Here is a 17,868-nt window from a genome sequence, read left to right on the forward strand (position 1 = left end):
CATAGTTTGCTGATCCCTGCTCTACACTGAAGCCAACACAGTATTTTTGAAAGGTAAATCAAATTATTTTACTCCCCTACTCAATCTGTGAGATCTCAGTTCAGCCTTCCTAATATAGTAAAGTTCTTCAGGATCTGGCCCTTGACACCTTCTAGCTTCAGAAAAAGTTCTTATGCTAAGTGAAATAAGTCAGATAGAGGAAGACAAATACTCTATGATATCACTTACATGTGGAATCAAAAAAATAGAACTAGTGAATATAACAAAAAATAAACAGATTCACAGATATAGAGAACAAACTAGTGGTTACTAGTGGGAAGAGGGAAGGGGGGAGGGACAATATAGGGAAAGAGGATTAAGAGGTATAAAATATTATGTATAAAATAAGCTATAAGGATATATGGTACAACACAGGGAATATAGCCAATATTTTATGACTATAAATGGAGAATAACCTTTAAAAATTATGAATCACTGTTATATACCTATAACATATAAATACTGTACATCAACTATGCATCCATAAAAAAATTTTTTTAAAAGATTATTTTTCTTCATATGGGAAGGGTCAACTATTCTACCTCCAATTTTCTATATTCTCACCTTCATCCTTAAGCATACCAATCACATCCTCTATGAGGCTCACCACTTCCTTGCTGTTCTTTGGATGTTGTAAATTCACCCAAGTCCTGACTTCTTCAGGGAGAATTGTCAGGAATTGTTCCAGTACCAATAGCTCTAGGATCTGCTTCTTTGTGTGAATTTCTGGTCTCAGCCACTGAAGACAGAGCTCCCAGAGTTGGCTCAGGGCTTCATGAGGCCCAGACACTTCCAAATACTGGAAATGTCTGAACTTTAGACGAGAGGCTTCACAGTCATCTGTCTCCACGACTGGGATAGATTCCTGCTGCCAAGACACATCTGCTCTCAGGACCTCACTTTGTTCATGAGGAGCCAGGTTTTGAGGTTTTGAGATAGCCATCAACTTGTTCAAAGGCTGCATCTTCCTACACAGAGCTCCCACTGCAGTTCAAATTTGTCTTATCAGAAGATTCCAATAATTCTCATGCTTGGGCTAAGCACTTGTGTACTATATACATATATATGCAGTGAGAAAAGTTTCAGGAGCTTCAGACGCAGAGCCAATATTCAGGCACCCAAGAGACTGAAAAAAAGACATAAATATGACCTACAGATAATGAACATGGATAGGTCAAAAAGTGCATTCCCGGACTATAACAATCAAAAGTTTTAATTTGTTAGGATTCGCTATGAGCCAGTCTGCAATGCCCATCAATCAGGGAGGTCTTAGGCTCAACAAAACATTTAAACCTTGCAGGACTACCACAGCTCATATTTGGCACCTAGGTTACTAAGAAGGCTATTGGACAGAAAACAAAGCTTGCTAACAGAGGAGTGAGTAACTGGAATTTTTCTTCAGTGGCAGTTCTCACAGAGTATAGCTCGAGTGCAAGGAGATGTGGACCATGTAGGTTGGGCAGAAAGCATCTTGACTCAAAAGCCTTCTACAGGAGCTGATATCTCACAACTCTATGAGTGCAGCTCTCAGGGTTCCCCAAAGAGTGTGCCAGATTATGAGTCACTACACTCAGGGAAGTTCAGATCCAGCTTTCTATCTGATTTACAGTTCTCCCAGTCCAGATGCAATTTACCATTCAGGAGTCATTTTTATTATAAGCCTCTAGGCCAGTGGTTCTTTTTCCATAGCATTGTGCTTGTACAGTTACAATATCGTTTCTAATTTCTCTGAAGATTCTAATTTGAGTTTTCTGTTTCCTAAATTCCCTTTGATTCTGTGGTCAGGGTTTCTATTTATCTTGGTTTTTAGACATCTGGTATTCCCTAGTTTTCTGCTCATATTTAAGAATCAAGTGTTAGGTTGATTATTCCAGATCATCATATGAATTTCTACTTCTTCTGTATCAGTAGATTGGTTTCCTAATGGGTGTCTACCCTGAATGGGAGACTTACCAAGAGCCATGTGAATATCAGTGAGACTCACACATTGGCAGACTTTGATTTAGGGTGAGTGGAGGAGCAGGCTGTCAAGTTGTGGGCTCCCCACACAACAGAGTGAAAAGGTTTTACTATGAAATGTCAACACCTAACCTAAAAGCCTTCGTTCTCCTCAGATGGTTTATTCAATTTATTTAGGGAAGAACTTTTTGTGGGAGGAAGGCACTGGAGCTAAACTGCTTCTCTATGTAGGTGGGAAGAGGGCTGGGAGGTTGGGGAGATGACTGGAATAGGTGTTTCACAGGTAACCCTTCACTCGATTCCTATGTTCTATTTAACCCTCACTGCCATACTCTGTTGAAACAGCTTAAGATTCACATAGGCAGATGGGTTTCCACCTCCTAGCATATTCTAAGTTGTGACCTTTTCTACACTGCTTCTGTAAACCATATTTTCACTTTCTGTCTTGTAGAAATGTATTGACACCATTTATATACTCATTAGTATCCCCATTACATGGGGACACAGGGCAAAGTGGAACAACTGAGGGAACATTCTGAGATCCAACACAAACCTTCTCCAAAGCTTAAGGAAAGTACACGTTCATTACCAAAAAAAAAAAAAAAGAAAGTTCCAAAGTGCTTAAGAGGTATCACTCACTGAGTTCCAGCAGAACAATGAACTATGGGCCCAGATACTTTCAGAATTAACATACAGGGAGAAAGAAGAAAAATAAGTTCACAGATCACATATTAAAAACAAAACAAAAAACCAAGTAAGCATTAAAAAAAAAAAAAAAGCAGATTTAACAACAAGAATATCCATTATAACAATAAATGCACTGGGTAAAAATTTAAACTCAACTATGTAAAAAATTAAGAGACATCCAAAACAAAAGAACTCCAAAGCTTAAAGCAATGATAGAAAAAATAACAAGCAAATGTAAACAACAATAACATGCAGGGATACACTGAATTAAGATGTATATTGAATTAAAAGCACAAATGAATAAAATTAGACAAAGAGGAAACTTTAAATGACTGAAGGTACAACTCATAATGAAATATGACTGCTACTAAGTATATCAAATAACACAGTGAAATATATTTATAGCAAAACCCTCAGAAAACAAGAGATGCAAGCAACAATAACACAACAGAAATGGGAGACTAAGGCAACTTTCTCAGTCCTTAACAAGTAAGCTAAAATTGATAGTATAGAGGACATGAAAAACATGCTTAGCCTGATATATGAAACCATATAGAATGTAGTTTCTATTCAAGCACTTATGAGAATGCTTACATAAGCTGCTATTTATTAAGCTACCAAAAACCTCAATAAATAAAAAGTAAATAAAAGTGGTACAAACCAATTACCAGAATGAAAACGAGATCTTAACATCAAGTAGAAATAGAAAAAAATCTCAACTACTTTGAAATTTAACTTTTGCTTCTAAAAAACAACTCAAATTAAAAACACTAAAAACACTGCACTTCAAAATCTAACAGCTCGAGTTCTACTGTTAGGCAATAGCAAAGCCTTATATATATAATTAACCAAGAATGAGATGAATTAAACGTTCAACTCAAAGTGAGAAAAAGCAACAAAATATACTAGGAGTTTATAGGTTAAAAATTAATAAATTACTCAGTATAAATAATTATAGAGCTAGGAAGACAGGTTAGAGATGTTCAGGATGATATCTTAGCACTTAAGATTTCAAAAGAGGAACAGTCTGGGTGATAAATGGTCCAAGGTATGACTGTGACTGAGAATAGCTTAAGTGGTCTGTAAGTGACCACCAATGGAATAAACAAAGTCAAGAACTGTTAAAGTTTAAACTCTAAAGTACTAAACAGACACCTTTAAGGATGATGGTAGGACTCAGAATGAAGATTTAAGACGCTGAGCCAATACCAATGGAAGGAAGGGCTCAGTAAGGCGCAGGTGACAGGAATCTGGAGAGTTAGATCAAATAACCAGCTGACACAAGTTCATAGGATTTTACAGCGTCAAGGAACTTGAACAGGCACTAATTATGGGGAAAAGGTAGTACCTGTGAAAAAGAGTTGTTTTAATCAAATAGGTCATAGGCAGAGCAGTAGCCTGAGGTAAGGAGAATCTTTCGCCTTCCGAGATTAGCTTGTAAAAAGGAGCATAAAGCAGTGTGCAAATGAGCATCTGAAATAAAGAGGTTTTAGGGAGTGGCCAGGAATGAGTGGGACAGCACGGCAAGTTGGAATGAACTTTTCTCCATTTTTTTTTTCCAGTCGATTGATCCAGTCACACTGGATCGGGAATCCATATCCGTCATTCCAAAACCAGCTGAGCAAGATATATTTAGCAGATTAAACGCCTGGAGACTGCCCCCATCACAGAATGGAAGAGGAGACAGCAGACCTGGATCTGGAACCTAACCGTCCTGTTTCCCACCCCAGCCCTCTTTACCTCTCCTCTCTCACGCACTAACTTCCTACCACAGCCCACGCCTCCATCTCTGTCAGCTCGCGCCCTCCTCCAGCTTCTCCCGCAGAGACTGCAGAGCAGAGTTGGAATCCAGGTAACAGCGAACAAGCCGAGGAGACCGCGTGGACGCACTCAAGCAGGATTCCCAATTCCACGCACCCGCGTCCTGACCGCCCGCTGACCCGCGTGATACCTGCAAACACCGCTCCTAGCCAGGGATGGGTTCAGTCACACCCAGGAGCCAGTTCAGAGGAGCCGCAGAAGTCGTCCTCCCAGCCCGGGGAGGGAGCTTGCGTTAGTAATCACGCCACAACTAAGCAGCGCGGGCCACACCCGTCCCTTACACACCAGCGCCGGCTCAGTATCTACTAAATGCCAAGACGCCGGCCGGCGCGCTCCCGCGCAAGCACACCAGCCGTGGAAGCCCCCAGAAGCCCCCGCGGCCCAAGTTTGTAAAGTAGACGGGGTGGGGCCTCTGCCCGTCCCGCCCCTTTCCCAGGCCGCGCCCGCTTCATAGACGTGAGTCAACCCTAGGGCCAGGAACCGACGGCCACGCTTAGGGTAGGTGGGAAAAGGCCTTGTCAAACTTCTGTGGCTTCCTCCATCCCCATCTAGGAGAAATGGCCAAAATTTTTTTACCTTCTCACCGCCACCCACCCTCCTCCCCCATTTTCTTGGAATCAAAAACCAGTGAAGTAATTTTGAAAAGATATGGTCTTGTATATAACATGGTTTAACATGGTTTTTACTGACTTGCTGATTCGCTCATTCACTCATTTATTCAGTTTTGCATCGCGGTAGAAAATCTTGCAAAAGACCATGAGTCCAGTTTTGGCTTGTTACATATGAGATACTTTGTGACATCCAAGAAGCATTGTCAAATTGGACGTGAGTGTCTGAGAGCTTAGAGGTGTATGGGGCCAGGCTTGTAAAATTTGTGCCGGTAACGGGTAGATGGTACTTGATACTATGCGGGGCGGGGAGAATGAGACTGCAGAGAGAAGGAGAGAAAACAGTAGAAGGAGGAGGAGTCTAGGACTGAGCCCCAGAGGAAGAACTCAGACTAGTAAATCAGGGACTGTCTTCCGGGAAGGGAGTTTTAAATCTAGATCAAACAAGATAGGAGCCAGAGTTTTGTTTGTTTTAACCAACCTCTTCTGTACTCATTACTATCATAAGCAAATTATAAATGTCACCTCACTCATCACCACAACACTATAAGGAAGAGATTATCATCCCCAAATTTATGGCAACTAAAAGATAGCGAAGCTGAGCTTCAAGCTCAGATCACTTCGTTCTTGTCCCACTGCTACTCACTCAACGCTTCAAGATTTAGAGGGTCCTTAGTAAGATATGCCAGAATTGCGGAATGATATTTTCCAAGATTAGGAGTATGGTGTGTGCCATGAATTGTTTGTGATGGGGTTGACCTTTATAAAAGTCAGTTAATAGCTAGGCAAAATAAAAATTTTACCTTGTAAGTATTGCCAGTAAACAGGCTCAAACATAGTCTTTAGCTAATTAAGAGTTCAGGGAAATGGAAAGGGTGCCCTGGAAAGGAATGACCAGCCTTCCTCTCATACCTTATAGATATGAGGTTTCTGACCAAGTGTCTTCAAAGGTCCACAGAGGCCTAGACACTGCTTTCTAATTGAAGAAGGGTCATTTTCAGTTTGCAGTTACCTCACTAAAGTCCAGCTATTTTTTAATGGCACAATTTTAAAGGTTTCTCTCAATATATGACTTTCATTGTAAAGCCATCTGGGATTAGATCCTTAAGATGCATACACTTGTTTGGTACAAACTCCATTCTCTTCTATCATTGTGAAATCCAGATCTTCTCTGTATTTAAGAAAAAAATATAGAGAAAACTTGACCTGAGTTAAGCCAACACTTTTCCTAGACCACTTATATATTCATTCAGCCAATTTTTAGTGAGAATTTAATGTGGCAAATACTGTACTAGCAATTGAAAATATATTAGTAAACACAGTCAAGTGAAGACTGTCTTAACGACCGGTGGAAGCATTCCATATGCTAAGCTACTGTACTTCTTCACCCAATGTTCTGTGTTCTGCACATCCTCAGCATATTGTGTTGTGTAGATTGTGAGTTGCATTGGTCAGTCTGGAATTTGTAGATAGTCAAGATATGAATAGGGGTGATTTGGTTTCATGGGCCATGTGTTATGGACATTTGTCAGTTTTTGGCTTCTGATCCTTTGAATACACTGTCTAAAATTATAGTCTTCTGTTGAGTCTTGTGAGGGAGTTGGAGCCTGTCTCCATCCATGGAAACTGAATACATCTAATATTAACTTCCTTTGTCTGCATTGCAGCTAGGACTCGATCAATTAGATATACCCAGTCTAGACTTTGAATTAAGAGCTAGTGACATGAAAAAGCAAGGACATCAAAAAGTTTCTTTTTTAAAAACAGACTTTATTTTTTAGGTCAGTTTTAGATGTACAGAAAAATTGAGAAGATATAGTACATTGAGTTCTGATATACCCCCCCTTCTCCCACTATCAACTTACATTGTTATTATTATTATTTACATTATTATGGCACATCTGCTACAATTAAGAAAATAAGATTAATACCTTATTATTAACTAAACTTTATACTTTGTTTGAATTTGCTGAGGTTTTGTCTCCTTAGGCTCCTCCTGGCTGTGACAGTTTTTGAGACTTGTTTTTGATGACCTTTACAGTTTTGAGGAGTACAGGTTGTATATTTTATAGGAAGCCCATGTATGAGAATTTGTCTGTTTTTCTCATGATTAGACTGAGGTTATGGGTTTGAGGGATCTTCCGATCATAAAGTGCCATTTCCATCATATCATCTCAAGGGAACGTACTAACAACAGGACTTAACACTATTTATGTTAACCTTGGTCACCTGGCTGAGGCAGTGTCAGCAATTTCTTCTCTTTTTTTTGTCAGCGGTAGAGAGAGCAGCAACATTCCAATTTCCAGGTTCAGGGAATTAGCCGCTCCAGCAGCAGGGCCTGTGCTGAGGGTGTTGGCAGTGTAAACTGCGCCACCTAGTGCTGAATGGCAGTGATGTCCTTAGCAGACCCATTTTGTGTTAATGAATTTGGCCCGTGATTCTGGCTGCAGAATCGGAATTACTATTATTCAGTATTTTTCCTTTTAGCTTAAATCATGCATAGTCAGTTTCTGTTACTTGCAACTACAAACCCTGACTGATACATCATCTTTATTATGATTCTTTAGAAGCTTCTTGGCCCTTTATTCCCCCTCTCCCTCCATAGCAGGAGAGGTAGTCGTTTTTTTTTTTTTTTTTTTAATAGTTTCCACTATAATCGCCATTTATTTCTATAATATGACTTCAGTAAGGAGAAACGTCTTTTTTTTTTTTTTTTTAAGATTTATTTTTTTATTGATTAATTGATTGATTGATTGCTATGTTGGGTCTTCGTTTCTGTGCTAGGGCCTTCTCTAGTTGTGGCAAGCGGGGGCCACTCCTCATCACGGTGCGCGGGCCTCTCACCATCGCGGCCCCTCCTGTTGCGGAGCACAGCTCCAGACGCGCAGGCTCAGTAATTGTGGCTCACGGGCCCAGCCGCTCTGCGGCATGTGGGATCTTCCCAGACCAGGGCTCGAACCCGCGTCCCCTGCATTAGCAGGCCGACTCCCAACCACTGCGCCACCAGGGAAGCCCGAGGTAGTCGTTTTTATTGGTAATGTGAATAAGCCCCACAAGAACCTATTTGAATGTGATGGAGCACAATTCTCTCAGAGTTTCAGTTATCCATTGCTGCATAACAAACCACCTCAAAACTCTGTGCCTTAAAACAGCAATCATTTTATTTGCTCAGGATTCCAGAATTTGGAAGGTGGAGATGGCAACTATTGGTAATGGCAATATTTAAGGTAGTGTTTGTACTTTCTTCTTACATTTTCTTATTTTTTCTGCTGTTACTGAAGTAGCTCTCATCTAGATCATCAATGACAGCCAAGTCACCAATTTCAACTATTAATTTTTTGTCCTTGTCTACATCACCTCATCTAGCACATGCTGTTTGAATGAGGGTTTTCTCTGATCCTCCTACCCCAGATTAGAGTTTGTCTATTGTAGTGCAGTTCCAGTAATTTTAAAAGGATAGTAACAAATGCAAAAGTGTGTATTAAAACACATTATGTGTCAGTCATTGCTCTGATAAAATGGTAAGATAAAATGAAATAAGAGCTCAATAAATACTTTTAAAATGATTCCATGGATGCATGAATGCATGAATGAAAGAAATAAGAACTTTGGTTGCTAGATATCTCTTCACTGGGGAGGTCTTCCCCTGCAAAGTCAATCTGAGGTGTGTTGTTCCTGGACCTATGTTCATGGTAACTGTAGAATGGTTACCATGGAATCCCCTCTAAATGTGTGATTGATTAACGTTTGGGTAAAAGAGCCAAGTAGAGGGACCTTCAAGATGGCAGAGGAGTAGGAGGTGGAGATCACCTTCCTCCCCACAGATACATCAGAAATACATCTACATGTGGAACAACTCCTACAGAACACCTACTGAACACTGGCAGAAGACCTCAGACCTCCCAAAAGGCAAGAAACTCCCCACATACTTGGGTAGGGCAAAAGAAAAAAGAAAAAACAGAGACAAAAGAATAGGGATGGGACCTGCACCAGTGGGAGGGAGCTGTGAAGGAGGAAAAGTTTCCACACACTAGGAAGGCCCTTCGTGGGTAGAGACTGTGGGAGGCATAGGGGGGAAGCTTCAGAGCCACAGAGGACAGCGCAGCAACAGGCATGCAGAGGGCAAAGCGGAGAGATTCCCACACAGAGGATCGGTGCTGACCAGCACTCACCAGCCCAAGAGGCTTGTCTGCTCACCCGCCGGGACAGGTGGGAGCTGGGAGCTGAGGCTCGGGCTTCGGTCGGATCGCCGGGAGAGGACTGGGGTTGGCGGCATGAACACAGCCTGAAGGGGGCTAGTGCACCACGGCTAGCCGGGAGGGAGTCCGGGAAAAGGTTTGGAACTGCCGAAGAGGCAAGAGACTTTTTCTTGCCTCTTTGTTTCCAGGTGTGCGAGGACAGGGGATTAAGACCACCGCTTAAAGGAGCTCCAGAGACGGGCGTGAGCCGCGGCTATCAGCGCAGACCCCAGAGACGGGCATGAAATGCTAAGGCTGCTGCTGCTGCCACCAGGAAGCCTGTGTGCAAGCACAGGTCACTATCCACACCTCCCCTCCCGGGAGCCTGTGCAGCCCACCACTGCCAGGGTCCTGTGATGCAGGGACAACTTCCCTGGGAGAATGCACGGCACGCCTCAGGCTGTTGCAACGTCACACTGGCCTCTGCTGCTGCAGGCTCACCCTGCATTCCAGTTATGACTACCGTACCCCTCCCTCCCCCCAGCCTGAGTGAGCAAGGGTGCCCTAATCAGCCGCTGCTTTAACCCTGTCCTGTCTGGGTGGGAACAGATGCCGGAGGACAACCTACACACAGAGGTGGGGCCAAAACCAAAGCTGAACCCCAGGAGCTGTGCGAACAAAGAAGAGAAAGGGAAATCTCTCCCAGCAGCCTCAGGAGCAGCGGATTAAATCCCCACAATCAACTTGATGTACCCTGCATCTATGGAATACCTGAATAGACAACAAATCATCCCAAAATTGAGGTGGTGGACTTTGGGAGTACACTTGGGGTTTGCTTTCTGCAACTGATTTGTTTCTGATTTTTATGTTAATCTTAGTTCAGTTTTTAGTGCTTCTTATCGTTGGTGGATTTGCTTATTGGCTTGGTTGCTCTCTTCTTTTTTTAAAATTTAATTTCATTTATTTTTGATTTTTTTATTTTAATAATTTTTTAAATTTTTATTTAATTTTTAAATTTTTATTATATTTTTTCTTTCTTTTTTTCTCCCTTTTATTCTGAGCCATGTGGCTGACAGGGTCTTGGTACTCTGGCCTGGTGTCAGGCCTGAGCCTCCGAGGTGGGAGAGCCGAGTTCAGGACATTGGACCACCAGAGACCTCCCAGGTCCATATAATATCAATCGGCGAGAGCTCTCCCAGAGATCTCCATCTCAACGCTAAGACCCAGCTCCACCCAAGGCCAGCAAGCTCCAGTGCTGGATGCCCCATGCCAAACAACTAGCAAAACAGGAACACAACCCCACCCATTAGCAGAGGCACTGCCTAAAATCATACAAAGTTCATAGACACCCCAAAACACAACACCACATGTGGCCCTGCCCACCAGAAAAACAAGATCTAGCCCCACCCACCAGAACACAGACACCAGTTCCCTATACCAGGAAGCCTACACAAGCCACTGAAGCAACCTCACCCACTGAGGACAGACACCATAAACAACAGGAGCTATGAAGCTGCAGCCTGAGAAAAGGAATCCCTAAACACAGTAATCTAAACAAAATGAGAAGACAGAGAAATATGCAGCAGATGAAGGAGGAAGGTAAAAACCCACCAGACCAAACAAATGAAGAGGAAATAGGCACTCTACCTGAAAAAGAATTCAGAGTAATGATAGTAAAGATGATCCAAAATCTTGGAAATAGAATGGAGAAAATACAAGAAATGTTTAATAAGGAACTAGAAGAACTAAATAGCAAATAAACAATGATGAACAGCACAATAAATGAAATTAAAAATACTCTAGAAGGAATCAGTAGCAGAATAACTGAGGCAGAAAAACGGATAAGTGACCTGGAAGATAAAATAGTGGGAAAAACTACTGCAGATCAGAATAAAGTAAAAAGAATGAAAAGAATTGAGGACAGTCTCAGAGACCTCTGGGACAACATTAAACGCAACAACATTCCAATTATAGGGGTCCCAGAAGAAGAAGAGGAAAAAAAAAGGGTCTGAGAAAATATTTAAAGAGATTATAGTTGAAAACTTCCCTAACATGGGAAAGGAAACAGTCAATCAAGTCCAGGAAGTGCAGAGGTTCCCATACAGGATAAATCCAAGGAGAAACATGCCAAGACACATATTAATAAAACTATCAAAAATTAAATACAAAGAACAAATATTAAAAGCAGAAAGGGAAAAGCAACAAATAACATACAAGGTAATACCCATAAGGTTAACAGCTGATCTTTCAGCAAAACTCTGCAAGCCAGAAGGGAGTGGCAAGATATATTTAAAATGATGAAAGGGAAAAAACTACAACCAAGATTACTCTACCCAGCAAGGATCTCATCCAGATTCGACGGAGAAATTAAAACCTTTACCGACAAGCAAAAGTTAGGAGAATTCAACACCACCAAACCAGCTTTACAACAAATGCTAAAGGAACTTCTCTAGGCAGGACACACAAGAGAAGGAAAAGACCTACAATAATAAACCCAAAACAATTAAGAAAATGGTAATAGGAACACACATATCAATAATTACCTTAAATGTGAATGGATTAAATGCTCCAACCAAAAGACACAGGCTCACTGAATGGATACAAAAACAAGACCTGTATATATGCTGTCTACAAGAGACCCATTTCAGACCTAGGGACACATACAGACTGAAAGTGAGGGGATGGAAAAAGATATTCCATGCAAATGGAAATCAAAAGAAAGCTGGAGAAGCAATACTCATATCAGACAAAATAGACTTTAAAATAAAGACTATTACAAGAGACAAAGAAGGACACTACATAATGATCAAGGGATCAATCTAAGAAGAAGATATAACAATTGTAAATATTTATGCACCCAACATAGGAGCACCTCAATACACAAGGCAAATACTAACAGCCATAAAAGGGGAAATCGACAGTAACAAAATCATAGTAGGGGACTTTAACACCCCACTTTCACCAATGGACAGATCATCCAAAATGAAAATAAATAAGGAAACATAAGCTTTAAATGACACATTAGACAAGATGGACTTAATTGATATTTATAGGGCATTCCATCTGAAAACAACAGAATACACTTTCTTCTCAAGTGCTCATGGAACATTCTCCAGGATAGATCATATCTTGGGTCACAACTCAAGCCTTGGCAAATTTAAGAAAATTGAAATCGTATCAAGTATCTTTTCCGACCACAATGCTGTGAGACTAGATATAAATTACAGGGGAAAAACTGTAAAAAATATAAACAGAGGGAGGCTAAACAATACAATACTAAATAACCAAGAGATCACTGAAGAAATCAGAGAGGAAATCAAAAAATACCTAGAAAAAAATGACAATGACAACACCACAGCCCAAAACCTATGGGATGCAACAAAAGCAGTTCTAAGAGGGAATTTTATAGCAATACAATCCTACCTCAACAAACAAGAAAAATCTCAAATAAACAACCTAACCTTACACATAAGCAATTAGAGAAAGAAGAACAAAAAAACCCCCAAAGTTAGCAGAAGGAAAGAAATCATAAAGATCAGATCAGAAATAAATGAAAAAGAAATGAAGGAAACAATAGCAAAGATCAATAAAACTAAAAGCTGGTTCTCTGAGAAGATAAACAAAATTGATAAACCATTAGCCAGACTCATCAAGAAAAAAAGGGAGAGGACTCAAATCAACAGAATTAGAAATGAAAAAGGAGAAGTAACAACTGACACTGCAGAAATAGAAAGGAACATGATAGATTACTACAAGCAATTACATGCCAATAAAATAGACAACCTGGAAGAAATGGACAAATTCTTAGAAAAGCACAACCTTTTGAGAATGAACGAAGAAGAAATAGAAAATATAAACAGACCAATCACAAGCACCGAAATTGAAACTGTGATTAAAAATCTTCCAACAAACAAAACCCCAGGACCAGATGGATTCACAGGTGAATTCTATCAAACATTTACAGAAGAGTTAACACCTATCCTTCTCAAACTCTTCCAAAATATAGCAGAGGGAGGAACACTCCCAAATTCATTCTATGAGGCCACCATCACCCTGATACCAAAACCAGACAAAGATGTCACAAAAAAAGAAAACTACACTGATAATCATTATCACTGATAATCATAGATGCAAAAATCCTCAACAAAATACTAGCAAACAGAATCAAACAGCACATTAAAAGGATCATATATCAAGATCAAGTGGGGTTTATCCCAGGAATACAAGGATTCTTCAATATACGCTAATCAATGTGGTGCACCATATTAACAAATTGAAGGATAAAAACCATATGATAATCTCAGTAGATGCAGAAAAAGCTTTTCACAAATTCAACACCATTTATGATAAAAACTCTCCAGAAAGTAGGCATAGAAGTAACCTACCTCAACATAATAAAGGCCATATATGACAAACCCACAGCCAACATTGTTCTCAGTGGTGAAAAACTGAAACCATTTCCTCTAAGATCAGGAAAAAGACAAGGTTGTCCACTCTTACCACTATTATTCAACATAGTTTTGGAAGTTTTAGCCACAGCAATCAGAGAATAAAAAGAACCAAAAGGAATCCAAATCAGAAAAAAAGAATTAAAACTGTCACTGTTTGCAGATGACATGATACTATACTTAGAGAATCCTAAGATGCTACCAGAAAACTACTAGAGCTAATCAATGAATTTGGTAAAGTAGCAGGATACAAAATTAATGCACAGAAATCTCTTGCATTCCTATACAATAATGATGAAAAATCTGAAAGTGAAATTAAGAAAACACTCCCATTTACCATTGCAACAAAAAGAATAAAATATCTAGGAATAAACCTACCTAAGGAGATAAAAGACCTGTATGCAGCAAACTATAAGACAGTGATGAAAGAAATTAAAGATGATACAAACCGATGGAGAGATATACCATGTTCTTGGATTGGAAGAATCAACATTGTGAAAATGACTCTACTACCCAAAGCAATCTACAGATTCAATGCAATCCCTATCAAACTACCACTGGCATTTTTCACAGAACTAGAGAAAAAAATTTCAGTTTGTATGGAAACACAAAAGGCCCCGAATAGCCAAAGCAATCTTGAGAACGAAAAATGGAGCTGGAGGAATCAGGCTCCCTGACTTCAGACTATACTACAAAGCTACAGTAATCAAGACAGTATGGTACTGGCACAAAAACAGCAATACAGATCAATGGAACAGGATAGAAAGCCCAGAAATAAACCCATGCACATATGGTCACCTTATCTTTGACAAAGGAGGCAAGAATATACAATGGAGTACATAAACCTTCTTCAATAGGTGGTTAGGGAGTGTTCTAATTTCATAAGAATGAAATTAGAACACTTCCTAATACCATACACAAAAATAAACTCAAAATGGATTAAAGACCTAAATGTAAGGCCAGTCACTATAAAACTCTTAGAGGATAATACAGGCAGAACACACTATAACATAAATCACAGCAAGATCCTTTTTGACCCACCTCCTAGAGAAATGGAAATAAAAACAAAAATAAACAAATGGGACCTAATGAAACTTCAAAGCTTTTGCACAGCAAAGGAAACCATAAACAAGACCAAAAGACAACCCTCAGAATGGGAGAAAATATTTGCAAACGAAGCAACTGACAAAGGATTAATCTCCAAAATATACAAGCAGCTCATGCAGCTCAATATCATAAAAACAAACAACCCAATCCAAAAATGGGCAGAAGACCTAAATAGACATTTCTCCAAAGAAGACATACAGATTGCCAACAGACACATGAAAGACTGCTCAACATCATTAATCATTAGAGAAATGCAAATCAAAACTACAATGAGATATGATCTCACACCGGTCAGAATGGCCATCATCAAAAAATCTACAAACAATAAATGCTGGAGAGGGTGTGGAGAAAAGGGAACCCTCTTGCAGTGTTGGTGGGAATGTAAATTGATACAGCCACCTTGGAGAACAGTATGGAGATTCCTTAAAAAACTAAAAATAGAACTACCATATGCCCCAGCAATCCCACTACTGGGCATATACCCTGAGAAAACCATAATTAAAAAAGAGACATGTACCACAATGTTCATTGCAGCACTATTTACAATAGCCAAGCAACCTAACTGTCCATCGACAGATGAATGGATAAAGAAGATGTGGCACATGTATACAATGTAATATTACTCAGCCATAAAAAGAAACAAAATTGAGTTATTTGTAGTGAGGTGGATGGACCTAGAGTCTCTCATACAGAGTGAAGTAAGTCAGAAAGAGAAAAACAAATACCATAGGCTAACACATATATGGAACCTGGAAAAAAAAATGGTACTGATGAACCTTGGGGCAGGACAGGAATAAAGACGCAGATGTAGAGAATGGAATTGAGGATACAGGGAGGGGGAAGGGTAAGCTGGGACGAAGCAAGAGAGTAGCATTGACATATATACACTACCAAATGTAAAACAGATAGCTAGTGGGAAGCAGCTGCATAGCACAGGGAGATCAGCTCGGTGCTTTGTGACCACCTAGAGGGGTGGGATAGGGAGGGTGGGAGGGAGACGCAAGAGGAAGGGGATATGGGGATACATGGATACATGTATCTGATTCACTTTGTTATACAGCAGAAACCAGCACAACATTGTAAAGCAATTATATTCCAATAAAGATTTTTTAAAAAAATAAAAGTAAAAAAACAAACAAACAAAAAAGGACTTTCTAAAATTATCTAAAAGTCGTATAAAAACTATGACAAAAATAGAGGGGCATATCCCCATTTTATAAGCTATGTGCTCTATTTTCCAATTAAAATTGAAAGGGAGAGACAGAATGAGCAAGAAAATTATCTTTCCCAGAATAGTGTTTATCTATGGGGAGAAAGACATGGGAAGAAGGGAGTGGCTATCATGTTTTGTTTTATATCTTTCTGTACTATTCAAAATTTCTACTTCTATACTTTTGTAGCTTTTTAAACAACAACAAGCGTTATCTGACGGGAAACTTTTGTTTTCAATTTCAATTTTTTAAAACTTATTTTATTGAAGTATGGTTGATATAGAATGTTGTGTTGATTTCTGCTCTATAGCAAAGTGATTCAGTTATTTATATACATATATTCTTTTTCATATTCTTTTCCATTATGGTTTTTCACAGGATATTGAATATAGTTCCCTGTGCTATATAGTAGGACCTTGTTGTTTATCCATTCTATATATAATAGTTTTCATCTGCTACTTCCAAACTCCCAATCCATTCCCCCCACCCCCCTCATTTTATTTTTTGTATCTACTGTATTTTTAAGTGAATAAATGTTATAAGGAGTTAAAAAAAAAAAAGCAGAGCAGCTCTCAGTTTTGTTTTTTTTTTAAATAAATTTTATTTATTTATTTATTTATTTATTTATTTGGGCTGTGTTGGGTCTTCGTTTCTGTGCAAGGGCTTTCTCTAGTTTTGGCAAGCGGGGGCCACTCTTCATCGCGGTGCGCGGGCCTCTCACTGTCGCGGCCTCTCTTGTTGGGGAGCACAGGCTCCAGACGCGCAGGCTCAGTAATTGTGGCTCACAGGCCTAGTTGCTCCGCGGCATGTGGGATCTTCCCAGACCAGGGCTCGAACCCGTGTCCCCTGCATTGGCAGGCAGATTCTCAACCACTGGGCCACCAGGGAAGCCCTGTCAGTCTGTTTATTTGGACTAAGAGTTTATGAGAACCTAAAGTGAACTCTAGAATTGACCATTCTAGACAAGTTGAGCCACAGTGAAATGTGGTTAGAGGCATCTAAGCTTAAGGGGTCAGTCTAGGGATGGTAAACTCCAATTTCTAAAATTCTAATTCATTTTGCTTACAGAAGAGATATTCATTGGGTTAATTGGGTTCATACAGAGGAAGATGACCTGAATGAATATTGGATACCAAAGCATGTTAGATAAAGGAATTTTAAAGGAACAAGTGGGTGGTTGGCTATGAAAATTGAATTTGGGCAAATATAGAAACTGACTTCAGTGAGTTGTGGTATAGAAGGATAATGAAAATTATTCTAGGAGTAAAACTAGGGAAAGTGGGTTGAAGATATAGGAAAATTGATTTTGACTTACCATAAGGAAGATCTTTCTAACAGTAAAAAAACTATCTACATATGAAAGGGAATGATCCTAGAATGTAGAGCACTAGCTATACCATTCTTGTTCAGGCAAATGCTGGACAATTAATTACTCAATGGCAATATTATGGAGTGGTTTAATCCTCAGGCATATGTTTGGATTAGATGACTGTTGAATTCACTTTTTACTCTGATAGTCTGTGTTTATATGGACTTTGGGGTGATGATATAAAAACTCATTTTCTGGAGCTTTCAGGAGAGAACATCATGAACTAGGAAGTAGTGTGGCCTCTGGTACCTTTTAACAAGCTGAAATGCTTTGGGCCGTGAATGAGACCAGTATTAAATACATTGATTGTTTTGATTAGACTATTCCTGGTTTTGTATGACTGGGACATCCAAACTTGAAATGTCTTTTATGTTAGAATCATGTATTTAATTCATATTAGACATTATCTCTGGATAATCCAGTTTAAATCTCTTAAATTCA

General features: G+C 39.7%; 1 protein-coding gene across 2 annotated transcripts in view; it reads right to left on the reverse strand.

Moving 5' to 3' along the window:
* ZNF215 (zinc finger protein 215) overlaps positions 1 to 17,868 on the reverse strand; it is a 246,610-nt gene that overhangs the window by 19,063 nt on the left and 209,679 nt on the right. The window contains exons 1-2 of one of the 2 annotated variants that reach the window (XM_028164164.2): positions 4,637 to 4,839; positions 604 to 1,165 (exon numbers count right to left, since the gene is read on the reverse strand). In XM_028164164.2, the coding sequence (XP_028019965.2) occupies positions 604 to 1,003 (400 nt within the window). In that variant the 5' untranslated portion in view covers positions 1,004 to 1,165; positions 4,637 to 4,839. Of the gene's footprint in view, positions 1 to 603; positions 1,166 to 4,636 lie in introns of those variants that run through there. The other variant, XM_057552079.1, reaches the window with a different exon arrangement.

This window comes from Balaenoptera acutorostrata, chromosome 9, assembly GCF_949987535.1.
Source record: "Balaenoptera acutorostrata chromosome 9, mBalAcu1.1, whole genome shotgun sequence".
NCBI lineage: Eukaryota > Metazoa > Chordata > Mammalia > Artiodactyla > Balaenopteridae > Balaenoptera > Balaenoptera acutorostrata.